Below are 18,918 nucleotides of genomic sequence, written 5' to 3' on the forward strand. Positions count from 1 at the left end.
CATTTGTAATAAAAACCAGAATTTCCGAGCGTTGTAACTTTTTTATTACTAACAAAACATGTAAAAAATAACATTCATAGAGCAAAATACAAAACAGGGATTAACAGAGGAAATGCAGAATATCAGATCATTTCATCCATTTCAATAGACGCTGTACAAAGAATTTTATAAACATTTGAATTTTTCTATTAGCATAGTCTTTTTTGTGCAGCTAATATTGAAAAGAAACACAATTATGCATAATTTATTACATTTTCTCGTGAATATAATACAATGCCATTTATTTATATAATTGATTTTTATAAATACATTTTTTAAATTTATATACACAGGATTAATAAAAAATTGTGATATTAATATTAATGTCAGGCACTAGGGAGATGAAATGGAAGTATGTAGTAATGGGTTTTGTGATTTATCGGAATCAAAGTAGGCAAAGTCGTATGATTACATTAATGCTTATAATTATTCCATACTAACAAAAATAAACAGCTTTACAGGTAATTTACCGGACAAAACCCTATCTACAATTATTAATGTGGATATCACAAAGTTACAATTTGAATATTTGATCATTCATCGCAATAGTGAAGTACACTATTTTTTTTATCACTTTTTTTTTTCTAACTTGTCCACACAACAGGCAAAGATCGGTAACTATACAGCCTACTCCTACATACATTTTGTATAGTTTCTTGATTCGATAGGACAAAATGCGGACGACGCTATCAGAATTCATTTAAGGTCTTAAATATTATAAGAACTTTATTCTGAATTTTAAAATTTTACACATATGTACTTTATGAAGTTTCTTTAATTATATATAGTACAGAATGTATTATCACAGGCGAAGGGCAGTAGAGGCTGTACGGGATTGAAAAGAGTGGAAAAAGTTGGACGAGGCATATGCCAAAATGTCCATAACATAAAATTTGAAATTTTGAAAAACTCCCAAACTTTTAAAACGGCTCAACTGATTTTTATCAAACATGTCTAAAAACACTCGCACATAAGACACCTTTCATACAAAAAAAAAAGCCAAATTGAAACCGCTTCATCTGTTCGGGAGTTATGGCCACAGACAGACTGACACGTTTAACTTATAACACCCCTCTTTTTGCGTCGGGGGTCAAAAATAGGCGTTTATATAGCAGGCAAAGTGCGCCTCTCTTTGGCTGTCAGCTCAGGATGCCACACGTCTACGATCAGCACCAGACGAGAGCCGGTGCCGTTGTGCCATACCTCGTGCTCGAAGCTGTCGTCGAATATGAATGTCTTGCCTGTCTGCCATTGTCTGTAATAAGAGGAAACAATTTATTATTCTTTACAAGTTAGCTCTTGTCTACAATCTCTCCTGATGGTGATTGATGATGCAGTCTAAGATGGAAGCGGGCTAACTTGTTAGGAGGATGAAAATCCACACCCCTTTCGGTTTCTACACGATATCGTACCGGAACACTAAATCGCTTGGCGGTACATCTTTGTCGGTAGGGTGGTAACTAGATACGACCGAAAACTCCCATCAGCCAGACCTGGACCGATTAAGAAAACCTCAATCAGCCCAGCCGGGGATCGAACCCAGGATCTCCGTCTAGTAAATCCACCGCGCATACCACTGCGCCACGGGGACAGTCAAATGAAACGGTTGCACTCTATTATACTGGGTGCTCGGGAGTATTTCCCATAACTTCAAGTTTATAACTCTACTTATAGGAGACGAACTGCATAACTAATTTTTTTTTAACTAAAAAAACCTTTTTATGTTTTATAGAAATTCCGAATATCCATGTAACACACGCCTTTATCTATCCTTGCATTACAAAATATGTAATCGTAGTGGTAATACTGTCGATATGGACGAGATATTGCAACTGGCACTGCGCACTTCACTACTCACTAGTAAGCTACTTCATGATATTTATCAATGAATAAGTTTGGCTAGGTCATAATATAAGGATGCGATCAAAGGGACACAATTTAAGAACTACTTACAAAAGAAATATTTTTTACTCCGAAAAATTCCATAAACATTTTTAATTATTTTTCCATAAAGAATATAACCGTAGAGTCATGGGAAATACTACCGAGCACCCTGTATGAAACTAATTACCACCACGGTTTAGGGCCTGACTCAACAGCCACGGGTTTCTTCTCTGCCCGTTGAGAGTGGACGAAATTGTGTGAAAGGATTAATGAGAATGGTGGTGATGATGAGCACATGATGATAAATATGTTTTTACTGAATGGGAACTAACTTGTCCACTCGTATGTACGAGTAAGTATCTTTGGTGTTACTGAGACCCAAATGCACCCGCAGCCGACATTTGGTAAACGTAGCAAGTGGAAGAACGATGCGCCTACCGTTGCGAGAATGACTCATGATGGTAAATATGTTTTATTGAATGAGTACTAACTTAATATCCTTGTCCACTCGTATGTAAGTATCTTTGGTGTTGCTAAGGCCCAAGTGCATCCGCAGCCGACAGTTGGTCGGGCCGACGTGCGGGCGCACGTGCGTGCCGGCCGCCATCGCGCTGAACTTCACCTGTCCGCGCCGACAACCGGCCGCCGCCGCCTCCGCGCGCACTATGCCACAAGTGACCGGCGCGCGCGCACATCGCCCCGGAATCTCCCCCCCTCGGACGAACAGATCCAGCTGCGACCAATCACCGCGCTCCTTCAAACCTTCCTTCTCTTTCTCGTACAAAGCTTTCGCCGCCTCGCCCTCTTTTAAAATATCCCGCCACGACTTTTCCAGGGCTCGAGCCAGTTTTACATACGGAGTCTCCTCAACCGGCCACCACGGACGACCTCTCAATCGCGGCACATTGTACAACGAGCGTTGCGAAGGCGATAAAAAGTGTCCTAACGCCGCCCCGCGTTTGTGGACTTCGTGAGCTTCTTCAAATCTGCCCAGAAGCAATAGAGCGTCCCCCAAATGGTAGTAGAAGCGAGGCTCGTTCGCGGCTCCGGTGTCTCCTTCTAGCGCCTTGTATAAAACTGTCACAGCTTCTTCTAATTTATTGTATTTAGTCTTTAATACAAATCCATGATGAGCCAGCGCTATACGGTCGTCGGGCCAAAGGCGTAGCGTTTCCTTTAAAACTTCATCTGCTAAATCTGCTCTGTAAATAAAAACAATATATTACTCTACTATAAATTGTTAATACCTATTTTACCGCGTGTGATGTCTAGCTTACCTGTTAGCCATTAAAAAAGAGACCGTCAAGTTATTCCGATAGTGCACATTGTCGGGGAACCTTCTAATCAAGAGTCTATAAATCGGTTCGGCGCTTAGGTACGTACCTGAAAAAAAAACAAAGATTAGGCATGCATTCATACAGTCAATCTAAACTCTAGGATTGCCGCGTTGGCGGGGTAAAGATTGGCGTCCACATATCTGCATCGTAAGTAGGTATTAGACGCATCGGATTAAACGGATTTTTATTACGGATGCGGATCAGTGGACGCTCCGTTTGATGCGATGCGTCCTGTACTTATGATGTGGATGTGGACGCCTACCATAACAACAGCAAACACTAAACTGACTTCCCGAAAGATTTTGATAACAATACTTACATCATTTGTATAATACAAGACAATCAATTATTGAATTTTCAATTAACGTACCTCTGAATTGAATTCTATCAATGGTTCTTTGGGCGACTTCCAGGAGTTTCTTATCCGAGAGGCGCTCGTTCATTTTGAGCAGATGCAGGTAGGCGGCGATGGCGCGGGTAAGCAGCCAGTTGTCACTGCGAGCCAGCGGCATTCGCATAGTCAATCTAACTCTGGGAAGTCCGTATACTATGGTATGGCTTTGTAGTACGCAGACAATCGTTTGACAGCCGCGTTAGTGTGTATAACTGTAGTAGTGAGTTCTCAATTAACGTACCTCTAAATTGGATTCTATCAATGGCTCTTTGGGCGACTTCTAGCAGTTTTTTATCCGAGAGGCGCTCGTTCATTTTGAGCAGATGCAGGTAGGCGGCGATGGCGCGTGTTAGCATAGGTAGCCAATCTAACTCTGGGAAGTCCGTTTGGCTTTGCAGTATGCAGACAAGCAATTGACAGCCGCGTTTTTGTATATAACTGTAGAGTTCTTAATTAACGTACCTCTGAACTGGATTCTATCAATGGTTCTTTGGGCGACTTCCAGGAGTTTCTTATCCGAGAGGCGCTCGTTCATTTTGAGCAGATGCAGGTAGGCGGCGATGGCGCGGGTCAGCAGCCGGTTGTCGCGGCGGGCCTCGGCGGTGAGGTCGAGCGCCCGCGCCGTGAGCCAGCGCGCGCGCGCACTGCTGTCCAGCGCGGGCGCACCGGCGCGCTGCTCGCACGCACTCCACGCGCCCTCCACAGGTTAGTAACGATCACACAAAATCACACACGCATTCTCAATGAGTCAACATTCCAACTATATTAGCACTAGCCAGCGCACACTGGTGGACGGCAGGGGAGAGCATCGAAGAGGATTTCTTCGAGAGCAGCTTATCGGAGCACAAAATTTAATTATCCCAATAGTAATGATTTATTATCATTGCTTTAGAACAGTGTTCCCTGTCATGTTTTTCTATGCTTCCAAAAAGAAAAAAAAACCGAAATACGCCGAAGTCGCTCGTCGGATTTCGGTCATTTGGATTTGTAATTTTAATAATTGTTTAAATTCCTCTGCCTTCCATTCACAAGTGTCCGCTGGTCATAATAAAATCGAATAGGTTTTGTGTCTATTATTGATTATTATTATTTATTAATTATCTAAACTAATTAAAAGTAGTAAGGGATGGTAAATGGGTCTAAGCGAGTAAATAAGTCGTCGTAAAACCGCCAGGGGAGGAGTACGCGGGGTGCGGGCGTACAACTCAAACTGACGGGTTTTTCGATGAGTTAGGGAGATTGGGGGAAAATGGCACAACGAGCAAAGTCACTAAATTAGTTTAAAGCTAGTCCAGCCAATCCTGGAATCATAAAAGAATATAATCTGTATTGAAAAATATGGTTTCATGTCTATAAAATTAAAAATATTATGTGATTTTGTTACTGCAATAGTTGGCGTCAAATAAAAGTCTTTAAACGCGCGCAGGGTTCAAAGGCTTGTGCCAGGTTTTTTTGCACGGCTAAAAGCCATGATAGCCCAGTGAATATGACCTCTGTGATATGATATTAAGGAAGGGTGTGGGTTTGAATCATTGGGACATGCACCTCCAACTTTTCAGTTGTGTGCATTTTAAGAAATTAAATATCACGTGTCTCAAACGGTGAAGGAAAAACATCGTGAGGAAACCTGCATACTAGAGAATTTTCTTAATTATCTGCGTGTGTGGAGTCTGCTAATCCACATTGGACCAGCGTGGTGGACTATTGGCCTAACCCCTCTCATTCACGAGACTCGAGATCAACAGTGAGCCGAATATGGGTTGATAATGATGATGATGAGTCCTCATAAAATGCGCGCCACTGACTGGGCTATAGCTAATTATAGCTTGGCAAGTTTGTTGATGACACTCCCATGATATGCGGGCGACAGGGGCATCGCTTTCCCCCTCCGACCTGCGCTGACGAACGAGTGTTGCGAACGAATTTGCCAAGCTAGCAGCGAGCTATAGCAACCGGCAATGAAGAAGGATGGTGGGTCTAAGTTCTATATCGATATCATCGATAATGATGATGCTAAGCGATGTCTCTTACTTGGCGGAGTTCTTCCTCGGCGACGTTGAGTTCTGTGCGCCAGTACTCGTCACTGGGCTCGCCGGGCCAGTCATCTTCTATGCTGTTACCACCGTCTTCTGTTGTGTGACAAACGTACAATTTAAATTGTATTGTATGTATGTATTGTCAGTACTTGAAATTTGTATTTGAGTTCCGTACAAATTTAGTATATTTGAAGTATACTCAGAGGCATAATTATACGCCCACTTTAATATACTCGCGTCATACTAAAAAGTGCGGATAATTGTGCCTCTGAGTATATTTACAAATTGAACTTTAATTTATCTCAGATACTATGAGATATAAAGTTCAAATGGTTCCACTTCAAAGTGTACGACGAAATGGAAAATAGAATTTCCGATTTTAACTTTTTAATGATACTTCACTGATATTATAAAGAGGAAATATTTTTGTTTCTTTCTTTGTTTGCAGCGAATAGTCTCAAACTACTACCCATTTTAAATATTCTTTCATCAGTGGAAATCTATGTTATCAGCGCATGACATGGGCTTTTTATTCATGTTTCCCGCAGGAACTATAGTGGGCGGTCTGCTAGTTTATCTACAATAATATAATAATATTATAAAGAGGATAAATTTGTATTTTGGTATTTGTAACACATAACTAAAAACTACTGGACCGATTTCAAATTCTCTGTATTCCCATGGGAATGGCAACTACGCGGGTGACACCGCGAGGTTAGATAGTTTATTATAAAGCGAATAGATTTTGGTATTTTTAAGACTATGGCTATGGCTAAAATAGTTATAACCCAAAAGAGCGTGAGTCATTGAAATGCTAAGCAGGATATCTTTTGATCCGAAGAAAGTAATGTCAGAACGATTATATAAAAATATGTTCAATATTTACTAGGCGTGTTTAATAATTTTGGTCGTTGAAGTTGCAGGCCAAATTTAATTCACTAATTTTATCCATCAGCATCTCAATCGCTCGTGCTCTTTCTCTCAGAATATGAGAATTAATATCTATTTCACTCACACTCGGTTAGTCATGCCAGCAATTAGTATGTATTGATTTAGTGCGCTCATGCCCGCGTTATAATAACATTTCGGAAAAAACAAAAATACACTCCAACAATTTCTGTTTACTATGTTTCTGTCCAAATCTGCCGAAGTTCTGTTCTAATTTGTCTGGTTTCTGTCCAAATCTTTCAGGTTCCGGTAAACGGCCGTATTTGGCTTCCAATCGACTCAACAGTTCTGTGTCATCCACATCTGATATTTCTTCTTCATCTTCGTCTTCTTCCTCCAGTTCCTCGTCAACTTGTTCCTCGTCTATTATTTCGACGTCCTCAGGCTCAGAGTCCTCGGCAGATTTTTGTTCAACTATTGGGGCTGCTTTCTTTTGAATGGTTTCTTTTACTGGTTCCTCAATATCTTCTTCCTCTTCTTCTTCTTCGTCTTCAACTTCTTCGTCACTGTATAGCTCTTTTTCTTCATCTTTTGTATCGACTACCGGCGTTTTCTAAGTAATAAGAAAATCAAATCAAAGTATTTTTTAAAACTACTAAAATATTTACTTTAGGTACCATTTGAAACTCACAAAATGGATTTTCGGGGTAATAAAAGTCTGATTTTAAAGTCTTTTCCGTCCTAAATAGTAGGATCTATTTAAATGCCGATAGCAATATATAAATTCAACTGATAGTACATAACATGATTGAAACAGTTGAGTACTTACCTCTTCAACTGTTACTTTCTTTACAATTACTTCCTTTTCACTGTCTTGTTTCACGATAGGTGAAGACTTAGTGACTGGGAAAGGTTTCTTGAAAATTTGTTCGTCAACTTCACGACTAGTTTGTGTTACTGGAATTTCCTGTAGCAATCTTGGCGACGATTGTTCGGGAACGAGAGTCATGCGTCGATCAACTATAGGAGTTTCTTCTCTATCATGCTCTTCTTCGGGTTCAGGTATATCTGGTACGAGGAATTAACTCAGTAACAATACGCAGGTGCAAAAAGTATACGCGAAAAGCAGTATTGTAATTAAATTTCATAATTCAGATATATTGAAAATTATTGATATCACTTACTGGATAGTTTGGAGATAAATGATTTAATATAGACATTTGTATTGCAAAAGGAGTTAGGCTGCGATTATGGTTCTACTGTATCCTTATAATTGTAGTTATTTCATCTCAAGGTCGTTAACCGTATACATTTTAGTGATAAGACACGAGTCATTTAGAACCTACAACCTACCGAATGCTATCATTAATCAATATGGTAAAACACATTTGTTGTGACATGGTATATTATACTATACACTTGATGAATTTCATAATGACAAAAATGATTGAATGAAGGTTATTCGATCCGATATTTGAAGAATAAGAGTTTCTTAAGACCACATCCGTACGGAGTTTGACAAAATGAATCTAATTTCTCACATTAATCAAGTATTGCTCGGGATATTCAATTTGATAATTGGGGTTGTTCATAATGGTGCTTGAGCGCAGCCGATTTATTACAGAACAGATAAAGGAAGATATTTAAAATCTTGTCGGTCAATTTCCAGCGCTACATTCCTAATTTTGTACAACTCGCTATGAATATGACATTATATGATAAAATGTCAGCATATAAAGATTATTATTGATGAACATTCTGGTCATGAATCAACATTTTATTCCTTGTCCCAAGGACCATAAGTTAAATATATTGCCAAGAAACAATATAACCGCTGGTCTTAAAACAAGGGAAGCCGGTTCGTTGAGACCGCAGAAATCTTAAGAACAAGAAACTAGAAATGCTCTGTATCACTTTTAGTATAGATAACATGTCGGCGAATCTTCACTACGACGACTCCCAAAGACGCTGTTTTTGTTAGTTTAATAATTGACAAATTTCTGAGAGCTCTCTTGAAATTGTCAGTCAAATTCGTGACGACAAGGACAAGGTTACATGTACATAGCATTTCTAGAGTATTGTTAGTAAGATTTCTGTGGTGTAGACTTATAGGTATCCGGTTATTACTTAGTATTATGGCATACGCACCCCTGGGGGCCGTGGCGCGGCGCAAGACGGCGTGCGTGGCGACGAGCAGCGCGCCGCCCACCGCCAGCTTCAGCCATACTGCAACACACGCGCGCTCGCTTTAACCATAACGCTAAGTAATAACTTACTACTAGCGAATATCCGATTAATCTGCGTTACTCAGGCTCAGTCCAGAAAGGGCGAATTCACCGCGATTCTCTCGCGCGTATTACGCGCAACCGTTGCGTCCACAAGGTGCGTACCAACGCGCGAGCATTTGGGGAGGAATACAGTACGAAACATCGAGTTGAACGTTCACTCGCTCTAGAGTTCACGTGTTAGCTGGACCAGTAGTAGCTAGTAGTCTCAAAGTCACTCAGCGGGCGATGGAGCGAGCTATGCTTGGAGTTTCTCTGCGTGATTGGATCAGGAATGAGGAGATCCGCAGATGAACCGAAGTCACTGACATAGCTCAGTGAGTCGCGAAGTTGAAGTGGCAATGGGCAGGCCACATAGTTCGAAGAGCCGATGGACGTTGGAGTGTCAAGGTGCTGGAATGGTGACCCCGCACCGGAAAGCGCAGTGTTGGTCGACCCCCCACTAGATGGACCGAGGATATTAAGCGGGTAGCAGGGAGCCGCTGGATGCTGGCGGCTCGAGACCGTTGTGTTTGGAGATCCATGCAAGAGGCCTATGTCTACATTTTACTATTTTTGCTTTGACATGTAAGGGGCTCCTGTAGTCCGGGGGCCCCGTATCATTGATACAGCTGATACGGCGGTAGCTACGCTCCTGAACCCATACCGGCTCACCGTTGAACACGTCTATCGTAATGATATAGTAGAAGCAAACAAACTCTGCTTTTATAAAATGAGTTAAGTCTCAAGGTCTAAGGTAATCGAAGGCCCTCGTTCTATAATCTAAAGTTCAGTTTATGTGATTGCTCGAATATAAATAAATATCTGTAATATAAATATAAATATCTGTAGGAACTCACAGATTATAAACGATTATTTACAGCGGATATATATTTTCTATAAAATTAGGATTAGTTGCTTCAAGAGGTGATCATATATCAATAACAATGCTTTGCTGCTGATGCTGAATATAAATTTAAAATTGAAAATAATAATTGTAAATATCTACATTATTACTTTACTTTACTAAGTATTCAGTGAAAGACAGTGAGTAACACAGTCATCCACTGACAAAGATTTTCCACATTCAACATTGACAAATAATTCAAAAGTTAAGCACATAAATAGAAATAGATATTCATGTGATGAACATGTGTTTTTTTATGATATTAAAATAAGTTATTGGTATTAAATAAAAAAAAAACACCACGTCAAAGCTGCTGAAATTGTTCAAGAAAAGACGAAATATTCATCACTCGGAACTGAGAAATATCGGTTGCGTGTTTGCCAAAAAATTTAAACCGTTTACAAAAAAGATACAGGCGTAACAGGTTACGTAAGAGCACCACACAATTACCTTCCAGCCGATCGAAGCCACGCAATATATCTAACCCCATTTTAATGATAGAGTTCATGTTTGCGGAGTGAATATTACAAAATTCATACGTGCACCGTCGTAGCTGCAGTGGACACAAATACGCGTTGTTTAATGAGCGGTACGCGTGGGCGACGGGAATTACGACAACGACACGATATTTTTGCTTGTACACGTAACATACTCAATACTGTACTACGAGCCTGCGAGAGCAAGACATACCCCAATAGGCTAGTTGACACTTTTTTCGAAAGGTCTTAAAAAGTTCATTATCGTTCTACCAGAATTAAAAAAAATTAAAATTTTTTTTGAGTCATCATTTCATGAAAATTTAAATTTTTAAATATGTTTTTGACAATACGAACCAAAACGTCTGTCGGCCATGACAGTCTCTTATTTCAACTGTTTCATGACGTCACTATAATACATTCCATACAAAAGGAGCGTTTGATAAAAATATTTAACAATTACTGGGACGTTTAGTACATCAAGAGTGTTAGTGACGTGATAAAATGGACGACAGCGTTATTGACGTTTGGAAAATTTTAAAAAATACGTGATAATTAAATTGATTTTTATAAGAAATCCTTAACTTTTATTAATTTATATCGATATATTTCTGACCCCTATTCCACGTACACACGAAATTAATACTGTTTATATTAAATTAATATTGTTTATATTAAATATTAAATTTTATATAAGTCAACTACCCTTTTACGAAGATAGAATGTTTGTCGACGTCGTTTGAAGACTGAAAGGCGAAGGCAGATCATGATCATGTACCATAATAATAATACTATGCACCCGACCAATTATTTTTAAGCTATTGCATAGCTTTTATCGCAGACTTTGAGCACGGCGACCGAATCAAGAAATCTCGTAACGAAAATAAACCTAACACCCAAGCCGTGCATCAAGTTAATACATTTCGATGTTATTTTAACGACTCAACTGGAAAAGTAGTGTGAAACTAAGGGGCAAACCTTATTATATAAAAACCCCAGTTCTACTATTTCTACAGAAAAAAATACTCCATATAATAAATAATTATAATTGCATAAGTTGATCGACAGTCCCCGAGTGCCACACGTTTTTTTTTCGGCCACGGCGGCCAATCTCATTTTGAGATTAGGTACCTAACTATGTAAGTAGGAGATATTATAGTGCAAAAGTGTGTGCGCAAGCACAGGTGCACTCTCTATTCCCTCACTCTCATAGTCCGACGAGACCGACACGACCGGTGAAAGGTCAGGCGCAGGACCGACGGCTTTACGTGCTCTCCGAAGCACGGGGGTGTACTAACACCACCAACTTGCCAATTCCAGGCTGCTATTAAGGTTTTTCATTCAGTCAATGTTAGATTTTTTTGTATTAATTTGTTAACATTTACCTTATTTACCTGAATGTCTCATTAAAATAAAAATGATCAAACCTATAGTCATTATCCCCATTCTATGTAACAAATTCTATGGCTGTAACATCATAAAATATCACAATTCATGCTATTGTTACTAAAGCTTTGTATAGTCCGTTTGGATTATATTGTATCTAAGAATACTGCATTTTAAAAACTGTATGCACGATTTAATTAGCTGTAACTACGATTATTATTGCCCTTAAATTTGACTTTATTTTTCATAACAAAGTAATTACTTGAAATTTTAATTTTATAATTTTTTTAATAAATTTTTGTATTTGAATGCATAAAACTCGTTTCTTACAATATAGACAAGAAGAAAAGGAATTTCGAAATAAAAGAGGCTTACTTTAAATTCACTTTATTTTAAAGAAGATGCCATGCGAAATTTTAAAAATATTATTATTCTGTAAATTTTTAGACACACTAATTATTATCAATTATTTACCAACAAGAATATCTAACACAAACATAGTACACATGCAAAGAAGAATATCGAAGATATAAAAAAGTTTACTTTATCAAACGCTTAACCTAATCCTAATGAAAAAAATGCAGATAAAAAAATATATATCACGAATAAAATAATCAAAAAGCTGGTGTCATTGTTTGCTAGCAAAAGCATGCTGTAGTTAGTACTATGAAAATAAGCTGTTTGAAACAAAATGTTGGATTCTACTCACTTTGGGATCCTTGAGCTGCCTCCTCTTCTTCCTTGCGAAGTTGCTCTTGCTGTTTCTCATACTCTTCTTCTTCGGCTAAGGTGTTTATAGGCTTTTCAATAACTTCCTCTTCTATCTGTTAAGACAAAAATATGAAATATTATGTTGGTTTTTACCCACTGGATGCAGTACCATGACTGTGAACGTCCATCATATTTATTTTGGATTCAAATTCACGTACAAAGCAATACTACATGAATAAGTTATAACATCGATTTTTATTGGCGTTGAATGTGGCGAAAGGGCGAGTGGTCTATTTTTATTTTAGGGTCAAAAAGTATCGTATGTTTTGCTCCAAGGTCCCATTTACCATTATACCAAAATTCATCTTGATCGGTTCATCCGTTTAGACGTGAAAAGGTAACAGACATACAGACATACAAACTTACTTTCGCATTTATAATATTAGTATAGATTTTGAACACCACACATACCTCTACAAAAGGTTTTCCTACTGGCGGCGATGTAATACGTTCGAGTGGGGGTTCGTCGTCTTCCTCCTGACCCTGGAGGTCGTCTTCATCATCATCATTTTCTTCGGGCTCATCTTCCTTTGATGTCTCTGTGATAAACAAATTTTTTTTATAATCGTTAGCTAAGTGATTAAAACAACCTCGAAAGTTTGCGTACCATCCAAACTAGATTTAAATTATTACAATTAATCCAATTTTCAATTTTATGTATTTAATGTGTCCAATAAAAAGCCCATGCTAATGTCTATCGTGGCGCAGTGGGTAATGAACTGATTTCTGCATCTAAGGTCGTGGGTTCGATAAAAAATACTTACTATAAAATAATGCGATCCTTATTATCGTAAAATAGAGAACTTAGTCAATCTTTTCCACTCCATTCTGTATTTGTACGACCTGGATATAGTTTCCACACTTTGATGCCAAAACATTTTGTCCCTACAGTGATTACCTACTGTAAATTAGTGATGCAACAGAAATCACTACTGTTAATACTTATTAATTTGTCGCATTTTCTTACCTTGATCGTATTCATTGTCATAAACTACTTCTTTTTCTATTTTCTCTACTTCTTCGTCATCTTCGTCCTCTTTCGTGTCTTCTTGTTCTTCTGCATCCTGTAAGTTTGGTCAAAATATCATAACATTATATAATTAATACTATATTTCTTCTATAGGGTTGTTTGCTACCTAATTCTTCCTAAATGGCTCGACCGATTTGGATGGAAAATTGTGTGTATATTCAAGCGGGTTACCTTAGATGGTTTGAGAAAACAATTAATCCCGGTAGATGGCGTTGTGATGGCATTTAGAAGAAAAAATAGGGATTTGTAAAAGTTATGATTTACGCCTTAAATTTATCAGATCGATTTAGATAATATTTAAAAAGGACTGTAGAAAATAATTCATCATACTTTAATTAATAGAAAACTGAGAAATCACACAAAAGTAAAATAGCAGATTTGTTATTACGTCATTCTAAAGCAACGAAAATACAATATTATGCAATTATGAGGCTGTATAATGCTGCCGCTTCGCTGCATTATTGCGAGTTGGCCGATAGTGAATTAGTGCAAGATATATGTATTTACATGGGTAATTCTTTTAAATTAATCATGAACTTGTATGCGAATTCATACACAGCTAGGTATTACATAACATACAAGTCCATTTTTTAATACCGCAATTTAAAAATACATAACATTTATATCTATTAAGAGAAAATAATACGAACGTAAAAAATCCATTAAAATGCAATTAAGTTTTTTCGATTTTATTGTCTGTTAAAATCGGTTAGAAGCAAAATTAGTTGCCTGTCAAACTAAAAATCATTCACATGTTATATGGTTAAATATTTTTAAATATCACACTTGTTTTTTTTTATTAATTTTATTTGCACCTGTTCATTGCTATAATTCTTATCATCTTGTAATATTTCATTACTGTGGTCGCGATCTTCATTTTGTAGTTCATCACTACCATCAGCAATATCATATTTATCGCTATATTTATCTTCAACACTTAAATTATCATTTTGGTCCTCATTCTCATTGCTTTCATTATCGTGCAAATTTTCTTTTTCATCATCATCTTCATCATTCTGTTCTTTATTTTGTTCATAATCATCCTCATCGTCATCATCTCCTGCATTTTGATCTTCATTTTGTTTATACTCATCGTCATCATCTCCAGCATTTTGATCTTCATTTTGTTCATATTCATCGTCATCATCATCATCACCATCATTATTTTGGTCACGATCATCCTCATCATCCTCATCATCGTCTTCATTATAATTATATCGTTTGTAAGAAACCCTTTCTTCAACCTCCTGTTTTAATTTTAGTTTTATGAAATACATGTAAGTATTGAACATTACTTTAAAGCTTTGTTTAAAAAAAATATTTGTATTAAATAATAAATTCCTAAGTCTCTCTTTTTAAGATATCAGCAACATGTTTCAAATGGAGTTACGATTTTACATGACTACTGACCCTAATTGATAAACTTTGATACTACAATTACGTATTTTTATACATTGTAATAAAAAAATGTTAGTAAAAATAATCGGGATCCACAGCGTAACATGCGCTCCGAGGCACGGAGGGAAAGTAAAGGGACAAATTTCGAACGTTCATAGTTCAGTAGCCTATGCAGTAATTGACTTAGGACAACAGTAAACAAAACCCAATCTAAATATCCTGTTGCCAAACGAATATTTGCAAACCTGACAACACAAAATTTATATTACTCATTTATAAACCACACCTCGTTATCATCTTGTTGTAAATTCTCTTCACTTTGATTATCATCATTGTCAGCATCTTGTTCTTCATTTCTTGGAGCGTTTTCTTCTTCATCTTCATCGTCTTGAGTATTTTCCTCTTGTGATTCATCTTCGTCATCATCTTGCTCTATGTTTTCACGAGAGTCTTCTTCCTCGTCATGATCTTCTTCATCATCATGCTCTGATTCTTGATCTTCTTCTCCATCGTGATCTTCTTCATCTTCATGATCTGATTCTTGATCTTCTTCGTCATCATGATCTTCCTCATCTTCATGGTTTGATTCTTCAATATCATGTTCGTCGTCACCCTCATCTTCCTACATAAGCAATTCAACCCGAAAATTTTATTTGCATATATTTATAATTATGATTTCATTTCAAAAACAAAAAAGGAAGGATGTAATTATAAAAATACTATATTTCAATTTAGAAATGATTGCTAAAGGACTTTTATGCCTGGACTACCTAATTGTTATCACAGTAGACAAAACAAGTTTAATACGAATTCAGATTTTAGAAATACCTACATCAATCTTAATAAATTAAAACCTTAATTGTTATTGGGTACTAAGTAGGTTAATGACATTGATGAAATAAGTGGGTACATTTAAAAATCAATGGTTCTTTTTACTACTAATGATTAAATTTTTGAATGCTTGGTAAATTGGATAATAATTATGCAATAAGTATTATATTGAAGATGTTATTATCAATGTGTACTACAATTTTATAGGTAAAATATCATCCAGATATAGGAACTTATAAATCATTAAACATGTGACATGGAAATCATTTTGAAACTATAAATAAATGATGTGATGATCATTTCAATTATGATAATGTCTCTAAACTCAATTTATATTTATTACCTTTTATGTATTTCAATAAAATAGGCAGGAACCAATTTGAATAATACTTACATGATGTTTTAAATCTAATGTATGTGCATCATGATGGTCATCATCTGGCGTGTCTTCTAGCCAGCCTTCCAGAACACCAGAATATCGCGACTCCACTGCATTTGCCTCCACTGAAATATATAAGTTGGACAAAGCATGTCATTTCTTAAACACAATTTCACCAATTTTACAAATTATTTACTAAGATTTAGTTATATCTAAACTTTTTTGCCCCTAATACACTCTTACATTGTCTATGCTGACTACAACGTGTGTGTGTGTGACCACAAATTTTTAATAATTTTTCAGTGTGACTTTACATATTTTATTAATTAATACACAACTTATGCATAAATGTTGCATGTGAAATTATTTTAAATAATGGTAAATTCAAAATTTAAGATAACAAGTTGTTTTATAGCCAATTAAATACAAAACTAGTTTACCTATGCATCAATTGGGTAATTATTTAATTCTGAGTTCCATATATTTAAAACTTACATTCAGTCAGTCCTCTATTTTCTAGTATAATCAATCCAATTAGAGTGATCAGTACAGCCAAGAGGGAGAAGAATATGATCTTTGCACACCAATGTCCGCCTGTGCCATGGTCTTGCTGAGAGTGTATAAATACATCTCCATCTCCTAGCGCAGCTGCCGTTCCGCGAGGGTCCTCTACACCTAGTTCATCTGGAGAATAAACCATAAAGCATTCAATGTTGAAAGATATCACATTCCAGTTTATTTATAGAAGATTCCTTACCTTTCTTTTTCTTTTTATCTTTACGTTTTCTTGGTTGTACGTCACCTGACATGGTTTAATATATTCTGACGCTCTTCAGGCGGCAGAAGATACTTCCTTTATTGTTTCATAACCCTGTGTAAACAATGGAAGTACAATGAACTGCAAACAAAGCACGGAATGTGTATTTGACCAAATGCGCAGTTTTATAAAATATAGACATGTATTGGCGCACGTTGAAATATTAAAATAACCTACATAACAAAGTAGGTACCACTGTTCGTTTCTTGAATTTATTTTAGAATTTTAACCTAAAAATAACCGGCGAAGACAGCTGGGAAAAGAGACAGATAGTTAAAGAAACAGGTGTAAAATCAGTGGGATGACAGCACAGGATGCACAGAGTATAATTAACTTTTGTCTATGAACCAACGTCACTTTGACAGATGTCAATAATATTTTGACATTGACATATTTTGATTTGTGAATTGTGATTGCTCATTCTTATATATTAGAATGTGAGCGTTTTTTTTTGTATTTGTAATAGTAAAAATTCAAATTCTTGGGCAAAAAATACAATTTAATAAAGTAGATATATTTTCTAAAAGTTTTTCTTCTTCCACTCACAATGTGTGATATAGTAGTACTACATGATGGATATTCAGCATTAAAATCTACAGAAGAAATGAGTGCAAATTGTACTTGCACTCTGATAAAAGGTAGAAATAACATAATAATAGATACAATGACTCCATGGGACACCGATAAAATTGTAAGTGGTTAGTACCTACCTACAGTTTATTTATTAATTTTATAGATGACATCATTCTATGGTTTTTTAACTACAACTTTCTATGGTTCATTATAGTTAATTATTTAAACTTTTATATCAGACATGTTTTGTAAATTTTAGGTTTGAAACAGAACAATGTTACTGCAGATGACATAAATTATGTTGTTTCTACTCATGGTCATTCAGACCACATAGGAAACAACAATATATTCCTAAAAGCTAAACATATTGTTGGCTTCAGTATCTCATTTAAGGATAGTTATTATATACATCCCTTTCAGGAAGGTAGGTGTGATACAAGTGTATCCATTAATTTAATAAAATGTATGAATAATCAATCAGAAATACATTTTTTTAAGGTTTAAAAGTTTATTTTTTATCTTAAAGTTACCTATCTTTAGACATAGTCATCACTTATTTTGTACAAAGTTGATGACTAGGTCATAAAAAAAAGTTAATATTTTGTGAGCCTTATTAAAAAATATTTTTTTTCAGGAAAAGAATTTATAATAGATGATTATGTGAAGGTCATTCCAACACCAGGACATACTCTTTCAGATGTAACAGTATTGGCAATATCTTCTGAAAAAGAAACATTTGCTATTGCAGGTACTTGTTTGAAGTAAAACAATTGCCTCAGTTTTTTAATTAAAAGATGAACATGTAAAATGTTATGGGATCTTGTTCAAGTAATTCTGCAAGTAACTGGGAAATTATTGTCTCTAAAAGCTTGACTGTAGTTTTTGATCCTGTCTATTAATTCATTTGCACTTTAATTTTGTTAAATCTGGCAGAACATGTTTATTACAATTGAAAACAAAGAAATTAAAATATTAGAACAAATTGTAAAAACAAAATGTGTCATTCTAATTAATATAGTACCCTTCTTTCATCCCAAAGGTTGTCAGGCAGAGATTTCTTTAGCAATTAGGCTGCATTTGCACATTGGTAATTTTTTGTCATGTAATTCCTTTCTATTTTCTGGTAAATAAAAAAAACAACAAAGGATAAATAAAAAAAGAAATGTGTTTAAATCAAAAAACATTTTAATAAGCTTTCACTTTAAGTTGTGTCAAAAACACTGCTCAAAGAATGATGCTTTTGGAGTGTAAAATATTTTTTTTTATTTAGGTGATTTGTTTGAAAAATTTGAAGATATAGCAGATCCATCTCTATGGTTAGATGCAGGAAGTGAAGACCCAACTCAACAAAGACGAAATAGACTAAAAGTGGCTCAATTGGCCGACTGGATTGTGCCAGGACATGGGCCAAAATTCGAAGTGACTGATGAAATCAGAGAGACTTTGAAAACACAATATAACAATGAGATAACGAAATAAAAATGTTTAAACAGTAGTTTGTAAAGCAG

General features: G+C 36.2%; 2 protein-coding genes across 6 annotated transcripts; one reads left to right on the forward strand and one right to left on the reverse strand.

Moving 5' to 3' along the window:
• Positions 1-21: 21 nt before the first annotated feature.
• LOC112053742 (aspartyl/asparaginyl beta-hydroxylase) lies at positions 22-17,145 on the reverse strand. Of its 4 annotated transcripts, none has more exons than XM_052890819.1 (17): positions 17,015-17,145; positions 16,778-16,891; positions 16,516-16,704; positions 16,036-16,145; positions 15,097-15,432; positions 14,228-14,659; positions 13,350-13,446; positions 12,794-12,921; positions 12,321-12,435; positions 8,727-8,804; positions 7,408-7,646; positions 6,816-7,191; positions 5,686-5,783; positions 4,117-4,351; positions 3,201-3,306; positions 2,415-3,125; positions 22-1,294 (listed from the first exon to the last, which is right to left on the reverse strand). In XM_052890819.1, the coding sequence occupies exons 2-17, from the start codon at positions 16,827-16,829 to the stop codon at positions 1,144-1,146; spliced, it is 3,453 nt and encodes a 1,150-aa protein (XP_052746779.1). In that variant the 5' UTR covers positions 16,830-16,891; positions 17,015-17,145; the 3' UTR covers positions 22-1,143. The 4 variants fall into 4 exon arrangements, with proteins under 4 accessions (XP_052746779.1, XP_023949046.2, XP_052746811.1 ...); XM_024093278.2 differs by having other exon boundaries at positions 16,778-16,918; positions 17,015-17,140; XM_052890851.1 differs by lacking the exons at positions 14,228-14,659; positions 17,015-17,145 and having other exon boundaries at positions 16,778-17,008.
• A 93-nt stretch (positions 17,146-17,238) lies between these two features.
• On the forward strand, positions 17,239-18,905 carry LOC112053743 (metallo-beta-lactamase domain-containing protein 1). 2 transcript variants are annotated; one of them, XM_024093279.2, is made up of 4 exons: positions 17,243-17,535; positions 17,670-17,834; positions 18,045-18,158; positions 18,681-18,905. In XM_024093279.2, the coding sequence occupies exons 1-4, from the start codon at positions 17,385-17,387 to the stop codon at positions 18,887-18,889; spliced, it is 639 nt and encodes a 212-aa protein (XP_023949047.2). In that variant the 5' UTR covers positions 17,243-17,384; the 3' UTR covers positions 18,890-18,905. The 2 variants fall into 2 exon arrangements, with proteins under 2 accessions (XP_052747071.1, XP_023949047.2); XM_052891111.1 differs by lacking the exon at positions 18,045-18,158 and having other exon boundaries at positions 17,239-17,535.
• The last annotated feature ends 13 nt before the right edge of the window (positions 18,906-18,918 follow it).

Source organism: Bicyclus anynana, chromosome 1, assembly GCF_947172395.1.
Source record: "Bicyclus anynana chromosome 1, ilBicAnyn1.1, whole genome shotgun sequence".
Lineage (NCBI taxonomy): Eukaryota > Metazoa > Arthropoda > Insecta > Lepidoptera > Nymphalidae > Bicyclus > Bicyclus anynana.

Coding starts and splice junctions, on each gene's coding strand:
- LOC112053742 (XM_052890819.1), bottom strand. CDS start 16,829: ATGTCAGGTGACGTACAACCAAGAAAACGTAAAGATAAAAAGAAAAAG. Junction 13,447..14,227: donor AGAATTATAGCAATGAACAG/GTGCAAATAAAA, acceptor CCAAACTTACAG/GATGCAGAAGAACAAGAAGA. Junction 5,784..6,815: donor CAGATTTGGACAGAAACATA/GTAAACAGAAAT, acceptor GTCACACAACAG/AAGACGGTGGTAACAGCATA.
- LOC112053743 (XM_024093279.2), top strand. CDS start 17,385: ATGTGTGATATAGTAGTACTACATGATGGATATTCAGCATTAAAATCT. Junction 17,536..17,669: donor CACCGATAAAATTGTAAGTG/GTTAGTACCTAC, acceptor TGTAAATTTTAG/GTTTGAAACAGAACAATGTT. Junction 18,159..18,680: donor AGAAACATTTGCTATTGCAG/GTACTTGTTTGA, acceptor TTTTTTATTTAG/GTGATTTGTTTGAAAAATTT.